The sequence below is a fragment of the Convolutriloba macropyga genome, chromosome 7 (genome assembly GCF_964194025.1).
Source record: "Convolutriloba macropyga chromosome 7, txConMacr16.3, whole genome shotgun sequence".
NCBI lineage: Eukaryota > Metazoa > Xenacoelomorpha > Acoela > Convolutidae > Convolutriloba > Convolutriloba macropyga.
The window spans coordinates 55,116,892-55,137,936 of NC_134474.1; the positions used below are offsets into that span (position 1 = coordinate 55,116,892).

The following is a 21,045-nucleotide window of genomic DNA, read 5'->3' on the forward strand; positions in this document are numbered from 1 at the left end:
TAAGAACCGCCCCTCACACCATAAGTATAAGTATAAGTCTCCAAGACAGTTTGAGCTGAAACAGACCTGAAAGGCTCTAAGAGCACATAATGCCCGCTGGGCGCTACCTGTTTATCCCGTTTTTGAGGACGAAAAGTCAAAAGCATCAGACGAAAAATTGGTCAAGCGAAAAATCGCATTAAAAAAAGACCGACAGGACTAATATAATTGCTACAAACTTCGTTTGAGAGCAATTAATTACAGCATCGTGAAATCAATAAAAAGATCATCAATAAAAATTAAATTCTTTGGATTGTAAAACAAAAAAGAGCGCTGAAATAATAGCCGAGGCTGACGGTGGCTATCAAACAGCTGATACAATTATAGTGAAAACATTTAATTTGAGTTAAAAGATTCCAACATCTTGCCAACTGTGCAGGCACGCTTCCTCATATTCCACTGCTATAAATTGTTTCCAAATGTTCCCCTCCCCGGACGGGCTCTCGTTAATTTTGCAAACAACAGAAACTGATTTGCCTCTAGTGTCTATGCGTTTTGATCTCAAAAACTACAAGAAGGACTTAATGCAGTCGATGAAGGCTATTGGATAACCCTCTTGGTGTTAAAAAACTGTAGAAATAAACAAAAACAAGTCATAATTCAGAGAGCGAGTTAACAAGAACTCAAAAACGGTCTTGGTTTGAGCTCCTTATTTGCAATTATTTCAGCAAATATCATTCTATTTATTACTTGTATCAGAAATATTAGAAATATATTAGTAAAATGAAATAGAAGGCGGTGGCGGCACGAAGTGGAAAAATAGAAATCTCACTTGAAAAGTTATCAAACTCGGTCTCAGCGTACCGTACGTGAACTAATTTATCATCGTCATCACCAAGTATCAAAGCAACATAATTCAAACAACAGTGTAATAAAAATAATAATTACAACTAATTGAAAATTTGGACGTTATGGTAACATTACAATTTAAAGTTCCATCTCGAATGAAACAAAAATAATATGCACAAATTTAGAACAACTTCCAATGTAGAGAAGAATTGAATTGCGTATTAATTTGATCATTTAAACTTGGCAAATGTTCTCTGACTTTTTTGAACAGAAGATTTGTATAGATTATCTTTATCTTAATGTTGATCTATGATGTGGATTAATAATTGTGAAATAAGTTTTATAAATCGCTTTCCAGAGGTAAGAATGCATGTCGATCTGATTGGACGATTGATACGACACAGCTTCATAAGCAGAGGTGAAATAAAGACAGACGGTGGTAATTCTTCATCAATGACAGAACCGCAGTCTCGCGAGGTATTTACTTGTAGCAAAAAAATTTGCGCACATTTATGATCGCGAGTTTTAATGGATGGTAGGTAGAAAGAATTTGCTTTTTGTTGAGGTGGTGAAATTAAATTTCAACTAATGTAAATTTCAAGAAGGCCCGCTGCTTCCCAAGTAGAATAAGGCATCATCAATATTCTTATCAGCAACTGGTGGTATGGCTTAGACTAGCGTGTTGGAAAGCCGAAATGAAAAAGGGCCGGAAAGCCAAATTTGATGAATCGCTTCGTTTTGTCTATTAATCAACTTGCAGTCTAATCAATGCATATGAACAGCATTGATTGTTTACATTCTGCAGCGTTTCAACAACTACTTTTTGCTATGACACTAGTTTATTGGACATCTTTTGATAGCAGCGATGGTGGCAATGTATGTAACGATCTTTCACTTTTTAGACATTTTGCGTTTGGAGCTCCGGCACTGTTGTTGCAAGGAATAAGTTTGCAGTTCAGATAGAAATATTCGTGTTGCGATTCGACGGGATCGATAGATGGATAAATACGATAGAGTGTTTCTACTGATTGTAATAAGTCTTCATGAGATTGCGAGGCGCCTCTCTCTCCGCCTCTAGACTAACACCTTCCACTCGCATTATCGACTCTTCTAAAATACAGAAGCAAATATTCAAACCTCATTGAAAATTCTGTAGACCTTTTCGAATATTACCAAACGGTTGTTATCCCCATCAACATTATCTAAAAAAATAGTAAAAAAAGATACCAAAAAATTACTCTTTTCATTAAAGGATGAGATGCTATATTTTGATTGAGAACCTGTATAAGTTTTTGCTGCCTCTATTAGCTGTTTTCAAATAACCCTCATTTAGAGTGACACACATTTGACCTTATCTCTTCGAAATAAAGTAAATAAAAGTCAATTTCAAAGTGAGGAAGTCATTTTTGAGAGAGGTAAGTCAAGTGTGACCAAAAATTCAATCACGCGAATGAACAAAAACTCGCTCCACTGAAAGCGAAAAATGACGTCACGCACGAACTTCAAGTGAAATTGCATGAGCAAATGAACAAAAAGCAGATTTGAAGTGGTTGTGACGTCATATGGTTGACAAAAATCGCGACGACGAAATAAAAAAGCCAAGAGAAGGCCAATAATAGCCCCAGCTATCGCTGTGCGGCTATTAATAAATTTAAACATACCCCACTAACGTCGGCCGAATTGCTTTCAAACGAATGTCCAGCGGTTGGCTTCGTGGGTGAAACGATGTGCAGGGGTGGGGTTAGGGATGGGGGGAAGGGTAAAGTGGGCGGCTATGGGAGGAGGTGAGGGGCTGCGTGGGGATCAACCTCTAAGAACCGCCCTTCACACCACAAGTATAAGTCTCAGGGGGTGAGGATTTTTTTTTTTTTTGGGGGGGGGGGTTAAAACCCTAAAAACCTCCCTACACACTATGTAATTATGTCCCCAAAAGAGAATACTTAGAGTCTAGTAATCCGAAAATCTCTAAGAGAACTTAATGCCCGCTGGGCTCTACCAGTTTATCCCAATTTTGAGGACGAAAAGTCAATTTAGTCAGACAAAAAATCGGTCAAGCGAAATATTGCATCAAAAAAGACCAACAGGACTGATATAATGACTACAAACTTCATTGGAGAGCAATTAAACATAAACCAATTAACGTTAGACAAAATGCTCTCGAGCGACAGGAGGGGCTATTTAATTCAGAGGGGTCTGTAAACTAGTTTTTTATGGGTGCAAGAATATTTTCCGACTAAGGAGGAGTTCTGACCACCTTTAATTGGAGATCACAAAAACGCTCAAATAACAGTAGGAAGCCTAAATAGGCGCAGAGATATAACTGATTTTTAGGAAGTTTCAAATTTCTCAATTTGGTCCAATTTTTAGGGAAAATTACTGGTTATTAACAAAGCTCGCAGATTGCCAGAAAATAGCCACAGTAGCTTTAAAGATCTGCACTCTCACCTTGTCTTTGAATTACGAAGAATTTCACGAACGAAAGGCGGGTGAAAAAACATTTGACCCCGCCGGGATTCGAACCACTGACCTCCTGGTCCAAACCCAGATGCACTGACCACTCGGCTACCAGGCCCTTATGCTTGCTTTGCTGCAACCAACTTTATATTAGCAACAAGCTTTACGTCGGAGTGAGAGCAATACAGATCACTCAAAAATGAAGAACGAAAGCGTGAAAAAGTCAATTGAGAACTCAAAGAATGTTCTAGAAGAAAAGCGCAAAATGGTCATGCGAAAAACCTGCATAAAAAACCAACACATTTACAATAATTGCTATCAACTTCGTTCAGGAGCAATTAAAAAGTCCAATTTCAAAGTGAGATAGTCAGTTTTCAGAAGGAGGTAAGTCGAGTTTGACCAAAAAAATTCACACGAATGAACAAAACTGGATGCAATAAGACTGAAAAATGACGTCCCGCATCCAATTCAGTTGAAATTGCATTAACCAATGCATAAAAAGCAGATTTTAAGTGATTTTGACGTCATATGGTCATTAAGAAAATCTTGACGACAAAATAAAAAACTAGCAGGGCACGTCCTGACCTACAATTCAAAGAAATTTCACTGATTGAACAAAAAACGACTTAGAATGGCCTATGACTGGATTGAGATAACCATTTAGAAAAAATCTTACACAAAAGTCAAATATAGCCAGCAAATTGCTGGAAATTACCCTTCGTTAACCAGCTTGACCCATATTGGGATTGAAACAGAAAACGAAGACAATAAGAGGTAGAAACTGACAGAATTTTTTAGTGTTCAAATTTTAAATTGGGTGTGCAATATCTGGATAATTGGTTACATTCTAAAGTACACTTAATTGAGATTCTAAACTGAACACTATTAAGCATATTACTCATGCCAGCTAGCAACCGCTTTAATGAACTTCGATAACCTAACGCACTATGACTTAATGACCGGTCTTTATATGCTTATCCCATTTCTTTTGATTTTGCTCGTCTGACGTTGACCGTATTCACTACATTGCGTAATTCAATGCGTGAAAGAATTTGAAATCCATTCAGCTGACACAGTGAGTGAGGTAAGTCAGAAGTTAAACGTGAAAATCGTACGTGAAAAACTTACGTAAAACGAAAAACGTTATCAAAAAGTAAAGCGAATTGAAAAAGAGAGCCTAAATAAGAACCGTTGAAAGCCCGACGGTGGCTATTAAAAAACAGATCATGGAAGCGAAAACGCCGCATATGAGCAAAAAAAACTAGCGAGAAAAAGAATTTTTGTCCATGCTTTTTTCACTCTAATTAAAAATTAGAATAAAAATTGTTCAATCCGCAAAACCACTCGCTTTTTAGCTCTACTTCCTATTTCGGTGTGACCAAAATCAGCGCTTCAATTTGACTTCAAAATACGTAAATATGTGTGAACAGACCTTAAAAAAAGACAGCGCCCCCAATACAAATCGAACTCCCCCAATACAAATCGAACCAGGAGAAGGCCAATAATAACCTCAGCTGTCGCTTTAGAGCTATTAAACATCCGAACTCAAATTATGAACATCTATATATTATTTTGAGCAGTACACGCTATATAGTACCCAAAGAATGTAAAGATTAAAAAAAATGGGCCAAAAATTGCTTACGTTCCCTAAAAAACAGCAGATGTATGATAATCTTAAAATTAGCTCAGATTGCTAGCCAAAACTTAGAAAAATCATACAACTTATTAGCAGAGCCTATTCAAACCTTTTAGCCAAAAAACAAACATTGGACCAATTGCTCTCGAACGACTGGCGAAGTTAGAGAAACTTTTGTTGTGCTAGGTTGACTTTCGACTAGGTTGAGAGTCCGGTACATTAACCGCTAAGCTGCATGGGTCATGTACTGTCCTCGCTCAAAACCGCAACTCAAAAAAAATCAAGCGTGGAAAAGTAACTCAAGAATTGAAATCAAAAGAAAGCTCTAGAAAATATGCAAGCTTTTAGAATTTACTTCATTTAAGAGCAACTAAAAATATTCAAAACGAAAAAGAGGCTTGAGAAAGCCACATGTAACCAAAAAATTTCGGTCTCTAACAAAAGAATTTTTGCACATCAATTTCTTGCTCTTTCCGAAACGGCGATATGTACAAAAAACCACTCTCTTTTCGCTCTACTCTCGAATTGTGTTCAATCAACACTCAAACCACTTCAAATTTTGACACGCGTTCCATTTCCTGCTTGATTAAAAAGGCACCTATACGAAACTCCTCTTCAAGTATTAATTATTTCGAACTTCGTTCGAGAGCTATTAATATTTCTAGTTTCCAAAAATATATTGAACATCACAGGTTCAAGCTTTCTGACATTTTTATATGCAAAAGTAACTCGATAGAGTCAGAAAACATGACACACTAAACGTCGGAATGGCTCTCGAACGACTAGTGGGAGCTCTAATCAATTGCAACCTGCTTCACTCGGGGGAGGGGAGGGAGGGAGGGGAGGGAGAGCCTAAATGGGACTAAGAAGTTCAATAGTGGGCTTCAAATAACCACATTAGAGTTTAAGATATAACACTATTAAGATTTGAAGTGAAAAATGGCACCAGTTTCGGCGCACTTTTCATTTTACTTCGTATTAAATTGCCGCCAATTGAGCTCAGCTGCTTGAAATTGTGATTGAGAGAGAATTTTAGATCAAGCGAAACGCAAAAACTCAAGGGCGTAAAAGTCACTCGAAAAGTCAAAACCGTCAAGCAAAAATTTTGCATAAAAAAGACACACACGTTTACAATAATTCTTATGAACTTCGTTCAACAGCAATTAAACATCGTTATAAATCAGCAATATTAAGCAATACTTCGTCAATGGGTTGAAAATTTTGAATTGTCAAAATTATAGGGAGTGCGGGTACTGACCGTCTGGGAGTGTGAAGAGTGCCTGAGGTAGATTCTTGAAGTACTTGGACTGCAGCGCGTCCCTCGCCGAAATCCGCTCACTTGGATTGCACTAAACAAATCAGATACAATTACACAAATACATTAAATAACTTAACACATCATCCATCATTGAGCATAGCTTTAAAACACGGTACTCCGAAGAAGTAGCCTCAGAATCACCATTAAAAATTTTCAACAGTTTCATCGCTCTTTCCCAAGAACAACACAATTGTAGAAATCATTTCCTGAGTTAAATTCTTCCAAGAAACTATCAGTTTTGATAACGAGATTTTGTTTTGCCGCTGCATTTCCTGTATCGAAGGGGCCTTTCTGGAAAAAAAGATAAAACCTAAATGTTCGTTCTTTAAAGAACTAAAGAAAATTAATAGTCGGAAATCAGGATAAAACAGCGAACGTGTTGTGAAGAGAAGTGCTTTAGCGTTAAAACATTTGCCCGGTTACTTAGAGGCGCTTCGGTTGCTGACTGACATCAAATGGCAAAACCACATTTTGTCAACAAGCTTTTCGCAGTAAATTATTTATACTATGGAGCAGCTCATTGGAACATTTGCCTCAGAAGTCAAGCTATTTTCAAGATTTTGGAGCCGAGTAACAACTTCAAACATACTTTGCGGAGAAAATATACAATCTGCCACTCGTTGAAAACAGCTGACATATTTGCCAAAAAGGCAGAATGACTAAACAGGCTAAAGATGTCATCATGGTTAATTCAAATGTATCAAATTTTCTGAAAAACTGTAAAAATTTTCTGAAAAATTGTAAAAAGAAGTTTTTTTGTACTTGAATTACAGACAGGAGCCAAAACATGGCACAAACTGTCATTGGTTTAGAACACCCTGGAAAAGGTCGAACTCCGTCTGTGCAAAAATGATTAAGAATCTATCATTTTTCTTTTTCAAAAAAAGGAAACCACAAAAATGTTATGAACGTCAACTTGGTTACCCAAAAATATAAATTGTGCAACTCAGTTAGATCGCAATAAAGGTCGCCTATAAAAAATGTATGGTATAATCTAAATATTACGGATAGAAACGCCCGAGAAGAGCCAGAAATAATTCGAATTAGGTAAATCGTTGATATTAGTTAAGAAAAAAACTTGCAAAACATTTCTGGCAATATTTGTCATAAGGACAATAGTACTTTGTCACTCGCTATAAATAATTTCAAAAAAAGTTCAACTGGTCGCAAAGATGAAAGAAAAGAATAGAATCTGTTTCTATAGTTAGCAAGTTGCCGATTTTCAATAACTCTACAGACATTGCAAATTCGAAATAAAACGACAGCCTGGTACACCTTTTCTTGAAGTCACGTTAATAATCTCAGTTGACAATTAATGCATGCCAAACTATAAGAGCCTGAACAGATTTTTTAGCACCTTCTGATATTCAACTTAAAAATTAAGATGCCACGAATAACGAGGTAAAACGATAAAAACCCGAGCGTGAAGAAGTCTTTTTTTTTCAAATTTTAACTATCATAAATTGCAGAGTAATGCCTAAATTATTCGACAGCCATTAATGTACTGTTCATCGTTATTGTTTTATAAATCAGAGCGCAACATTGAGCCTTTTGTATTCATCCGTATTTCTGTTACTTTTGTTAACTTACAAGTAAACTAGATCGCCTCAATTGTTTTGAAAGCGATTAAAAATCGGATGACGAAATTTGATAGTTTTCGTTACAACTAGATGTTTCCCAATAGCGGACAGTGACTCAAAAAATCAATACAAGTTCAGGTAAAATACTTTTTTCTTTTAAAAAAAGCCGCAGTATACAATCGTATTTGTACAATGTCTTCACTAAAATCACGTAACCAATTTGCAATTACCCTTTCATCAGGTCGTGTCATAACCGCAAAAGATACTTTGATATTTCAAGAGCATTGATACCTTAACAAAAATTATTGTAACATACCCGGCAGATTGCCGGAAAATAGCCGCCGTTGATTCCAATAAGCATGATTGGGATTGAAAGAATAGAAGATATTGAAAAAAAAATTTTTTGTACAAACACATTTTTTAAGTCCGATTTATTTTAATGGCATTTCGTAGTTGAACATTATTCTGTTTCTTAGAGAGAGGCTACAGGGGCTAATATCAATACCAATAAGCATAAGAGATGGTAAGTAAGACTTATAGGAACGACGTTCAAATAGCGGGCATCTAAAATTGGGCTTTATGGGTTTATCCCGTTTCTATTTCTGACTTCAATTTTTTATACTGACTCTGTTCATTTTGAATTGCTTTGCTGAGCAACTGATGTTCAAATTCACTTTTAGCAGAATGAGAGAAGAGAGAAACTAGCCTAGAGAAGTCAAAAAGATTTCACGCAAAATGTCGAAAAAGCGCAAAATGGTAAAACGAAAAAAAGTTCGAAGTAAAAAAAAATAGGAGCGCTATAATAGCCGGCTGAGAAGATGAGGCCGGCTATTAAACCAACTGATTGTAGCATCCAAGATAGCAAAAGCTGTTGAAGGCATGACCTTAACAAAAATAGCAATCTTACGGCATTTGTGGCCATAAAAACAATCTCATAGTCAACTACTCATAAGGCCCACTTACTCCAAGATAATTTCTACAACTTTATTCAAGAAAAAGTTTCATTAAACTGAAACGCTGGTACACTTCCTCGCTTTTTAAGATAAATTATCTTATAGCTATATTGCATGTTTTTTATCTTTATAAACAACTGACTATCTGCGGGTGAATAGCTCTCGAACGAGAGGGGTGGGCAATTTCATTCAGGCATGTAGCTGATAATTTTTTGGGTGCATAAACTTGGAACCCATAGGGGTTCGACCCCACGACCTCCTAAATCTATAGCAGTCAGACATCTTAACCACTAAGCCACGACTGTTACTCGGCCACTAACAATCACTTTTAAATTCGCAACATAATTCATTTCAGAATGAGAGCAATTGAGACGACTCAAAATGAAGAATTGAAGAGAGAAAAGGTCTTGAGAAGTCACAGAATGTTTGAGAACAACATTGCACAAATGGTCAAGCAAAAATGTTGCATAAGAGCAACACGTTCACAATAATTGCTCCAAAACTTTGCTACGTCATCGCTTACAAGAGCCTTTATGTTGGCAAACAACTTTACTTCGAAATGAGAGCCATTTAAACCACGCAGAAATAAAGAAACGAAAAAAAGAAAAAAAGTCAATTGAAAGCGGTGATTGGTTCAGAACAAAAAGCAAAAACTGTCAAGCAAAAATTTAATACAAGACATGCGTTTGCAATAGTTTCTTTCATATTTTGATCGAGAGCAATCCAAAAAAGTATGGTGCAGCAAAACCCATCCAGCAACAATTTTAGCCTAACACAATATCGTATAAATACCTTTTGGGAAATCAAAATATCAAAAAAGTTTTGAATCAATTTGTTCAAAAAAATTTATCGGATGTAAAACTAAAACTGCAAAAATAATTGCAATTTTGGGAAATCAAAATATCAGAAAAGTTTTGAATCAATGATTAAAAAATTTTCTCGGATGTAAAAATAAAACTGCAAAAATAATCGCAATTTTTGGAAATCAAAATATCAGAAAAGTTCTGAATCAATTTGTTCAAAAAATTTTCTCGGATGTAAAAATAAAACTGCAAAAATAAATGCAACCAAAACACCTTGCGAAATAAGTAGTGGAGACGCAAGCTATTTCGCTTTTGATGTTGATGAAATTTCAGTTCGAGTCTCAGTGATGTGAGAAACGTCCTTTTAAAAGTTCAATATTCACAGTGTAGTTTTATTCCCACACATCATATCCGATACTGGCGAGAAAGCAAAGATCTCTCAATATAGCTGATAGATTGTCAGAAAATCGCCACAATAGCTTCCTAGATCTGCAGTCACAGACAAAAACCATCCCTTTTTTCGAAAAAAGCTGAGATGTTATAATTTGATTAAGAATCTGTTTAACTTATTGCTGCTTCAAAGAGAGATGTAGCTTAGAATTTTTTTGGGTGCGAACACTTGGAGCCCAGTTCGACACCACGACCTCCCATATAGCAGTCATACATCTTAACCACTCAGCCACAACTGTTACTCGGCCACTAACAATCCGTTTTAAATTAGCAACAAAATTCATTTCAGAATGAGAGCAATTGAAACCACTCAAAATGAAGAAATGAAGGGTAAAAAGGTCTTGAGAAGACAAAATGATTGAGAACAACAGTGCGCAAATGGTCAAGCAAAAATTTTGCACAAGAGCAACACGTTCACAATAATTGCTCCAAACTTGAACGAGAATTTAAAATTAGGCATCAGAATGTCAATGTTCAAAACAAGCAATTCATTTCTATACTAATTTTTGATATCATAACGAATTAGACTTTTGTTTCCACATTTTCAGGAGCTATTGTTTCACGAGCAGCTTTTGTTTAGAGACAAAAACCATCTCCTACAAAACTGCCCCGCTTTCAAAGTTAACAAAACATAAACCGACTAATGGCAGACGAATTGCTCCCGAAAATCAGGGGGCAACTTAATTTAGAGTGGGGTTTAACTTGAACTTTTTTCATGGCCGCAGAAACCAACGCCAGAGAGGTTTGAACCCGAAACCCCCATTGACACTCTGTCATCTTAAGGACAAAGCTCTTTAGACTTTGCTACGTCATTGCTTACAACAGCCTTTATGTTAGTAACCGACTTTATTTCGAAATGAGAGCAATTTAGACCAAGAAGCTAAAATCAAGAAGTAGTAAAGCGTACAAGACGCGCGAGAGCGGGGATTGTTTGAGAACAAAAGTCAAAAACTGCCAAGCAACAATTTTTGATTAAAAAAGACACACGTTTGCAATAACTGTTTTATATTTTGTTTGAGAGCAATTAAAAAGAGGATGGACTGTTTAAGTGCACTAAAACCAATCCAGCATTAATTTTAACCTATTAACGTTCAATTTTAGCCTAACATAGTATCCTACAATTAACTTTTAGGAAATCACATTATCATACAATTTTTGAATCAATGTGTTTAAGAGAATAACAAAATCAAGTATGTGCGCCAACAAAATTTTCTGCCAACATCAAACCGCGCAATTCATTATTTCAAAGCTCCCAAATAATAACTCGTTTTTAGAAGTAATTGAATTATCGGCTAGAGGTCTTTACTTCAACAACATTCTGCGAATCCTTTAAAACAGATATGCCAGATGAATGACAAATAAAGTCAACATGATACCATGCTAAAGCATTCGTGGACTCTTTGACCAGACGACATAATCACCCTGTAATTTCGTTTAATCATCATCTAAGGAATGTTGAGCGCCAGAGATTGGTGTACACTAGACCATGATCCAAGACATTCGGACTTATTATTCGATCGCATTAAAACCCAAACAATGTAATATTTGTCCTGTGAGTCATTACGACTGGCATAATTTGGAATTAAAATATTATAAACCATAAATGTGAACACATTTCAAACCTCAGAATTTCGGTTGATATGCAATTAGTATAGTAGTGCCTTAAAAGGTTTCATACCCACAAGTTTAGTTTTGCTATCCAAGAATATAAATTCATTTTTAAGCATGATAAACATTTGCTAGCTTTCCCTTAAGAACTCTTTAGCATCATTTAGCCCACATTACATTGCCTATCAAACAAACATAACGGCTGCTGATCATCTATTGTTAACTACATGCTCAAAACAAACAAGGGTAAATTGGGTTAAGGAAGGCAAACCACCACTTCAATCCGGGCAAAATTTGCATAGCCAACAATATAGCAACAAAATTTCAGAAGTAGGCGGCCGCTCCATTTGAAACAAATTAACAATTCAGCCTTGGCTTTTGTGGTCAACTAAGTTTTCAATGTGATCACAAATTGATCCAGTTATATTAGACACAATAAAACTAAACCACACCACACTATTAAAGGAACTTCGACATCAAACAGGAACAATCTACTTAAATAATTTTTATTTTGGAGCAATTTTTGTAACGTGAAAAGAGTGCACTTTTTGCCATCATAAGAACTAACGCAAGGCCTAAATTTGGAAAACATGAGACAGTATAAAATCTAAGAGGGCCAAGATTCCAAAAATAGAGAGCAAAAACAGTGGCAGTGGTTTTTATAACTTCATGGTATAATTTTCATGCAAACATATTTTTTGAATCATATCTACGAAACTTCTTTCACATAACAGAGTCATCTCCTCTTGCATATCCAGTATCTCTACGGCATAAAATATAATTCGTTTGAACGGCAAATACCGACCGGTGTTCTACTTTTTCATCACTATTATGTGCACGCCCTATCATTTAACCCCCCCCCCCCCCTTAATTCACCCTTCGACTGTTATAGCATGGGGTTAAAAGATTATGGGCTCAAAACAAGTCAAAGCCAGATTATTATAATTAAAAAGGTTATCATAATTCAGCAGATCCGACATTCTGGATTTCCTAAAGGATGATAAGCGCATGTCAACATTAAAAAGATCTCGCTCTCGCTCTCTCTCTCTGATTTTATTGACACACAAAAACAAAAACGCCACATGAAAATATCCCACAGGAGAAAATCTCAATCCACGAGGACAATAGAATAATGCATAAGATTGTGAAAAGAGGGGACTATTATTCCACTAGTGGCGCCAAATAAGCAACAGCTTGATCAAAGGGCGATTGAGAGAGAGAGGGGAGAAGGAAAGTTGATCAAAACAAACTTTCGTTCTCTCAAATCCAATATGCTGTGATTTTAATTCATACAATACAGTCCTCAGCTATTTCAAAGTTCACAGCGAAAATCTTCAAGGCATCAAAAAGTTGATATTTTGATTTTGCTTCTTTGCACGCCTAATCAAGCAACATTGAACATTTTGACGCTTTTTAATCAGCAGAATCAGCTTAAAAACTTCAGCTTAAACATTGAGAAATATCCGAGAATTGCTTCAGAACAATTTGTCCTCAGAAAAATTTCTGAAAACGGAAGAAACTAATGAGTCAAAAAAATATTACAATTATGAAATCTGTAACAGTCAATTGAATTTTGCTGGGAAATCCAGCAGCAACGATGACTGCGCAAATATTAGCAGAAAACAAGAAAATGATAACGCACAATCTAAAAAATCTTTAAGGACTGAGTATTCGATTGATAAAAATGACATACAATTAGCCAATCGGTCCAAAAAGGTAAACCTTCAACTATCGAAATTTGACTAATCCATTACTTCACTTCACAGTACTTCGAAAATGTTTTGTCATAAAGTAGCAAATCTTAAAGCTGCTCTTTGAAAGAAAAAAGACAAATTACAATGCCGAACATTTCATATTTGTCAAGTTAGCAACAGCTCTATGTTACAAACAATTAAAACTCTGATACTTCAAAGTGGTAATCATTCGTGCTTGCATATCCAGTATTTCTACGTCATAAAATAATTTGGTTGAACGGCAGATACCGACCGGGGTTCTGCTTTTTCATCACTATTATGTGCACGCCCTATCATTTAACCCCCCCCCCCCCCCCCCCTCTTAATTCACCCTTCGACTGTTATAGCATGGGGTTGTTAAAAAAATATGGGGTCAAAACAAGTCGAAACCAGATTATTATAATTAAAAAGATTATCATAATTCAGCAGATCCGACATTCTGGATTTCCTAAAGGATGATAAGCGCATGTCAACCTTAAAAAGATCTCGCTCTCGCTCTCTCTCTCTAATTTTATTGACACACAAAAACAAAAACGCCACATGAAAATATCCCACAGAAAATCTCAATCCACGAGGACAATAGAATAATGCATAAGATTGTGAAAAGAGGGGACTATTATTCCACTAGTGGCGCCAAATAAGCAACAGCTTGATCAAAGGGCGATTGAGAGAGAGGGGAGAAGGAAAGTTGATCAAAACAAACTTTTGTTCTCTCAAATCCAATATGCTGTGATTTTAATTCATACAATACAGTCCTCAGCTATTTCAAAGTTCACAGCGAAAATCTTCAAGGCATCAAAAAGTTGATATTTTGATTTTGCTTCTTTGCACGCCTAATCAAGCAACATTGAACATTTTGACGCTTTTTAATCAGCAGAATCAGCTTAAAAACTTCAGCTTAAACATTGAGAAATATCCGAGAATTGCTTCAGAACAATTTGTCCTCAGAAAAATTTCTGAAAACGGAAGAAACTAATGAGTCAAAAAAATATTACAATTATGAAATCTGTAACAGTCAATTGAATTTTGCTGGGAAATCCAGCAGCAACGATGACTGCGCAAATATTAGCAGAAAACAAGAAAATGATAACGCACAATCTAAAAAATCATTAAGGACTGAGTATTCGATTGATAAAAATGACATACAATTAGCCAATCGGTCCAAAAAGGTAAAACTTCAACTATCGAAATTTGACTAATCCATTACTTCACTTCACAGTACTTCGAAAATGTTTTGTCATAAGGTAGCTAATCTTAAAGCTGCTCTTTGAAAGAAAAAAAGGCAAATTACAATGCTGAACAATTCATATTTGTCAAGTTAGCAACCGCTCTATGTTACAAACAATTAAAACTCTGATACTTCAAAGTGGTAATCATTCGAGCTTATTTCCAAAACAGAAAAAATATTGCAGTCCTCAAAAACAATTAAACTTTTAGACATTTTCCCGGGAGAATGTGACCCTCAATTCTTTCGCGTTAGAGAGTAGCGTATTTTGAAATAGAAATCCCATAACTAATCATTTGGATGAGCCAGCGGGATGTAGGGCAATCAGCTGTTGTTGTAGCTACTGCACAGAGGTGCAATTCGCAGATAATTTTGTCGGGATATTGGCGCTTGTTGCCGTTTTTAACTGGTTCCTTAGTTGCATCAGTATAATAAAAATAGATATATTAGTAGTGTGACAGCCTATCCTCAACTTGCTTGCGGTGCGGCAAACTTTCATCATCTACGCCAAGGACATGCGCGCAGGTTAAAGAGGAGGGGCATCTCCAACATCGGTGTCAAGGTGCAAGGAAGGCAGATTTTTCTGTGCAAAGTGGTCGTGTTGGACTGATGGTATTAAGTCCAGCCAATTAGCTACCTCTACTGGTCTTTCCCACAAGCTAACTACTTTTAGGTTCTTGGTGTTCTTATTTCAGTTGAAAAAGTGATTCACGTCATGCCGTGTCACTTCACCTTTCTAACAGCGGTTAACATTGCTGCAACTCTTAATGAGGTAAGAGTTGAGCAGGGGGCAGCATCCAGTTCTGTTGTGCCAATCGGACACGTGAAATTTGTGGCAGCATTTTTTCTTTCTCTACTGACTTTAGTGGATCTGTGCCTAGTTGGTTGCTTTCTTTGCTCAGCTGAGTTTTGACCATATGTCGGCGAATGCTTTTGAGCGGATTTTGAATTGTTTGCAATTTATTTGCTTGGTATTGTTTCGTGGGTTGTTTCACGCAGTCCCCGTAAGTATCATTTAGTGTCAGTCTCTTGGGACGAAAAGTGGTAATGGAGTTTGTTTTGTGATCGGCACCGTGGCTCTGGTAATAGGTGACCGGAAATTGCTGTGCTAAAATTTCTGTGTGAGCTATAACAGGCAGGATTTCACCTTCACTGTGTAAGTCATAGATGTCAGATATCTCTACACAGCCAATAACTATGAGAAAAGATAATTATTGCAGTGGTTCAAGTTTGTATGGCTCATTGTAGAAGCCTGAGTAGGGAACCTTATTTTAGCAACCGATAGCTTTGTAAGTCACTGAGTATCTCTTTTGTGCAGCCCGATGCAACCAGCAATCTTTTTCAGTGTTATAGAGCTTTTGTAGTTTCTCTTTGGTGTTTCTTACTTGTTCTCCAAAACTGACCAAGCACTGACCATGTACTTTAGTGGTATTGGTGAACTGTTGATAGTGGGGTGTGGGTTAAACTTGGCCTCCTTTGCTAACTATTAAGAGATTTGAAGAGATAACAACTCAGGTTTCGTTTGAATTTTAATTGAAAAAACTACCAGTAGTTAATTTTAGCAGCAGAAAATAGTTGATGCGAAAAACTTAGACATGTAAAAAAATAAAAGTCCAATTCCAGACCTTTACCCCCACTAAACTTCCAACTTAAAAGAATTAAATTTTGTAACCTTCGCGTAAACCAAATTAGTCAACTGCTGAATGAGGCTGCTCTCATTTTTAACAACTTTTGTAGAAATTACTAGCCATCTCGAAACGAGATTCAATTTAGCATTGAAAACCATTGCAGTCATTTAGCTTCACTTTCTAAATTAACTGGCAGCAACCGTAGCAAAGCAGGTCATCCATTAAAAATTTACTCAAAAAACGAACCCGATTAGCGGAAAAAAAGTTTCCTATCGAAGTCCGCCTCCAATTTGGTATTGGTTCAAATAATACTCAATTTTCACCTAAATTATGGTTAGGAAGCGAAATCTATAATTTCGTAAAATTGGAGAGATGTTTGTCTTTTGCCACTTTATAACAAAAATAAAAACAAAAAAGCTCGAAGCAAATCTAGGTCTCCAGAAGGTTTGTAATACAGGAAAAAATGACCGAACAAACATAAATTTAATATGAAATTTCTGTCAAAATATTGACATTTAATCAGAATCGTAATCAAATCAGTTGCCAAAGAAAAATTGTGATTTGAATTTGGATTTGTGCAGAAAAGATAAAATTGCACGCGTATAACATATCTGGCAAATTGTCGACAAAAGCCACCTTTGACCACATTGACGCACATCGTGATTGGAACTTGATCACTTCATCCGGACTGTCAAGAAATTTTCTAATCTGCTGTGCAGTTTCAGTTGGATTCTAAAATTTACCTCAATTCAGCTTAACATACGGCTATTACGCTTAATACTAAAGTCAGGGAGCAATCGCTCTTATGAACATTGATAATCTAATGCTTTATCAGTTTATTTCGTTTCTTTTGACTTCCTCTTCTGACCTTGACCATATTCACTACCTTGCTTATCTCAATGAGTGAAAGAATTTAGGATTCATTCAGTTGAAACAAATAATGAGGTAAGTCAGGAGTCAAACGTGAACGTCATGAATTATGTAAAACGAAAAACGTGATTGAAAGGTAAAGCCAAATTGAAAAAACAACAGCCAGCAGATTGCCGAAATAGCTGCGAAAGAATAGAATTGTGTGCCATATAATAGAGATAGAAACAGATACAGATAAAAGTTCAAAAAGGTATCAACGCCGCTCAAAAAGCTATGTTAAAAATATTCAGCGGAAGGTTAATAAAACTTTGCGAAGAAGCCTTTTCATTAGCGACCGTTATTACATATATGAGTTCCTGTGACTTAAATTTAATTCAAACTAAACTTAAGTTTTAAAGTGCAAAAGTCATTTCATTGAGTGATGTAAGTCACGTATGATCAAAATCTGATCACGCAAAAACCTTTGCTAGAGAGAGAGAGAGGGAAATGACGACACGCGAGCAAAAGCTGTTAGTGAAAGGAAGAAGTAATTCAGAAAATTTGACTTTCAGCTTTGCTGTGTTAACAAATGTAAAACGAAAAAGAGCGTCAGATGACGAAACAAAACATTGCAGTCCTGACATACAATTCAGAGAATTTTCATTGACTAAACAAAAGACTAGACCTAGAACGGAACATGAGTGAATTGGGTAAACGATTTCCTAAAATTCAAAGAATTTGAATTGTATCAAAGCGGTGTCATTTTTTAAGATCTGTTCACACATTTTTTTTATGTTTTTTGATGTCAATTTGGAGTAGTGATTTTGATCACGCCGAAATAGGAGGTGGAGCGAAAAAGCGAGTGCTTTTGCGGCGTGAAATTTCTTCGCTAAATAGAGTGAGAAGCGGTGTTTGAACAAAAGTTCGCTTTCTCGCTTGTGATTTTTTGTTCACATGATTTTCACTTCGATTTTTGCTGTTTTTTCGATTGTTTGGATCGTATTTTTTCTAAATATTTTTTAAAATCCAATTAGTTCATTCTAGGCCTAGTTTTCTCTTTGAACCAAATGTCCCTTTCTCACTCTTGGTTTTTTGTTCACATGCGGCTTTTTAACTTTGATTTTCTGTTTCAGATAAAAAAAATGGAAAAAGAAACAGAAAATCAAAGTTAAAAAGCCGCATGTGAACAAAAAACCACGAGCGAGAAAGGGACATTTGGTTCAAAGAGAAAACTAGGCCTAGAATGAACTAACAGCAAAAACAGCAAAAATCAAAGTGAAAATCATGTGAACAAAAAATCACTAGCGAGAAAGCGAACTTTTGTTCAAACACCGCTTCTCACTCTACTTTAAAATCAGAGCGAAGAAATTTCACGCCGCAAAAGCACTCGCTTTTTCGCTCCACCTCCTATTTCGGCGTGACCAAAATCACAACTCCAAATTGACATCAAAAAACATTAAAAAAATGTGTGAACAGATCTTAAAAAATGACACCGCATTAATACAATTCAAATTCTTTGAATTGTAAAAAACCAAGAGCACCGCAAAATAGCTCAGCTCAGCTTCGCAGCTTTTAATAGTAAAATACCACGTATTGAGTTTGCGGCTTTAGCTCTGAATAAAAAAATAGATTATGCAAACAAAAAACAAAGAAACAAAAAGTCACTCGAAAAGTCAAATCACTCAACCCTTCAAAAAATTGATAGCAAAACATTATATTTTACCAGCTGCTGGTTTAAAACACTCAATTGACACTACATCCTAAGTTCTACTTTCCGTCGATTACTTCAATTTTTTGTAAAAGTACCGTGAATCTGATGAAATCACAGAGAATATCTGGCATCAATCGAGAACCGCGTAGCCGTTCGAGATAAAATGCAAATATTTGATGTGACTTTTGCGTCACACAACCTTGTTTGAGACAGTTGTAAAATCTGGCACTATATAATGGAAAATCTTCCACTGGAGAGATCTGACATTTTGAAAATTGCACGCGCATAACTGCGGATTTTCTGTGCTTGTTTCTCCTCTTATTAGACCATGTCTGGCAACAATAGAGCAAAGACAAAGAGAAAATACAAAGAACCACAGTGCAAGCTGAACGCTGTTGGTGGCTATTTTATTGCAAAACACTAGTAAAGTCTAATTTATCTAATCGATACACTTTCTTTCTCTATTCAGGTTTCTTCTAATCTCAGGACGCTATTTACTACATACGTTCGCACATTAAATATTCTTGCGCATTCGTGAGGCAAAATTTACACACTTTTGAGGTTTAGCGACAGACTAAATATTTGTCATAAATCAGGCCGACTTCATTACCCTTTCATTGGACATTTAGTTCAATCCTTACAGTTCAATTAGACGCACAGCCTTTTGATCAACTAATCAACACTCGAAGGAATCCTAAATGAGTTCACAGAGCGTAGTTTTAATTGGGCAGCATTTGAAACATGAAAACACAAGTGGTATCGCATAAGAGCAATACTTTTGCCCTATTAGGTAACCACCCAACTAGCTAGAAAGCTCTAGCGCCATTAGATAGGTCAACCCCAATTGGTAAACAACGGGCGACAGTTTTGACGTGGATTTGAGACAAACGTCAACAACCGGCGCAAAACAACAACGCATGTTTTCTTAATTCAACCAACACTTACTCCACTAAAACCGCTAAACGGTAGCTTGACGTTCATTCAGGCACACAATCGCTATACAGTTAACTCACTCCTACATCAAAGGAATATTCATTTTCTTAGTTTTTCATATATCCGCCTCAAGCGGCGCGTCTAAATGACTTAGGAGGAAAAGCATGAAAAAACTGTTTTCCTCAGAACAGTTAGACTGAAATGATGGTATAGGTTTTTGTTGTGCACTCTCTATCCGACCTTCATTTATTTATCTATTTCTCCATCTCTGCATCTTACTGCCTCCCCTCAACAAGGCTATCCAATTTTAACAACCGAGTTTTAAACACAGCTGAGCTGCACAGTTCGCGGAGCGTGTTATTTACTTTTGTAAAAACACTTGTTTTGGACAGTCTTTCTGGCTACAACAGCATGTGTTAATAAAAATAAGGGGAAACCACTTCAGAACAAGTGGACATACTACAAACAAAACCATTGGAATTTCGCCATTCTTCGTATTGTGATAAGACAGCTCTTTCCCATTCATTCATTCATTACAGAAGTTCCTCTCTATTTCTAGTTTCTGATTTTCTCTATCAAAAAACCTAATATATAAGTTGAAAGGAAAAGGTGAGAGAAGAATAATAGTGCACCTTGTAACTTGATTAACATGCTCACAAAGAAAAGTGTTAGTCATCGACACAACTTCCAGGGGAAAAATAAAATTTAATTCCAAATCAATTTACCACGCACCGCAAAAAGGTGAATAACAGGTCATGCAATTACAGCGTACCAATTTTTAGCCATTTTATTATCAAGTCGGGATTTCCTATTTGGGACAGATGTTTACACAAAACATGTAAGAATCCAAATAAGTCAGGAAATTAGAGTCATTTAATGCTGGCGAAAAATCTACCCAAAATAGAAAAGGAGGGTGAAATCGATATTTCGGGGCCTTGTCAATCCACAGCAGAAATGGCCATTTATTGATAGGGACACTGTGACTATGTTTAGACGTGATTGAAATTCGGAGTTGCGAATGACAGGGGGGTAAAGTTGGTTTTAAGCTTACGTGAGAGGGTACGGGTTGTTGTATTAGGCTGACTTACCTTCAGTAAAGATTTGGCCAGTTCTTCGGCAAAGGGAATTAGCATCATCCTAAACAGCAAAAGCATAAATAGAACAATCCATTCCCATACCGTAGAAGAAAGATCTAACCATTTGCAACAAACTCATAACTCTATTTATTCAGTAAGATGCTCGAATAAAAATTCCCCATTTTCTCGTTAAACATTTGAATAAACTTATAAATTAAGGAGTTAGAGAAAAGTACACTGCAACTCACTAAGCAAATTTC

The 21,045-nt window shown here is 36.3% G+C and overlaps 1 protein-coding gene across 1 annotated transcript in view; it reads right to left on the reverse strand.

The window, feature by feature from the left end:
• Positions 1 to 834: 834 nt before the first annotated feature.
• The window catches only part of LOC142343165 (uncharacterized), a 219,224-nt gene continuing 199,013 nt past the window's right edge, over positions 835 to 21,045 (reverse strand). Inside the window, exons 13-15 of the mRNA XM_075394863.1 lie at positions 20,798 to 20,846; positions 6,177 to 6,267; positions 835 to 1,938 (exon numbers count right to left, since the gene is read on the reverse strand). Of these exons, the coding sequence (XP_075250978.1) occupies positions 1,850 to 1,938; positions 6,177 to 6,267; positions 20,798 to 20,846 (229 nt within the window). The 3' untranslated portion in view covers positions 835 to 1,849. The remainder of the gene's footprint in view (positions 1,939 to 6,176; positions 6,268 to 20,797; positions 20,847 to 21,045) is intronic.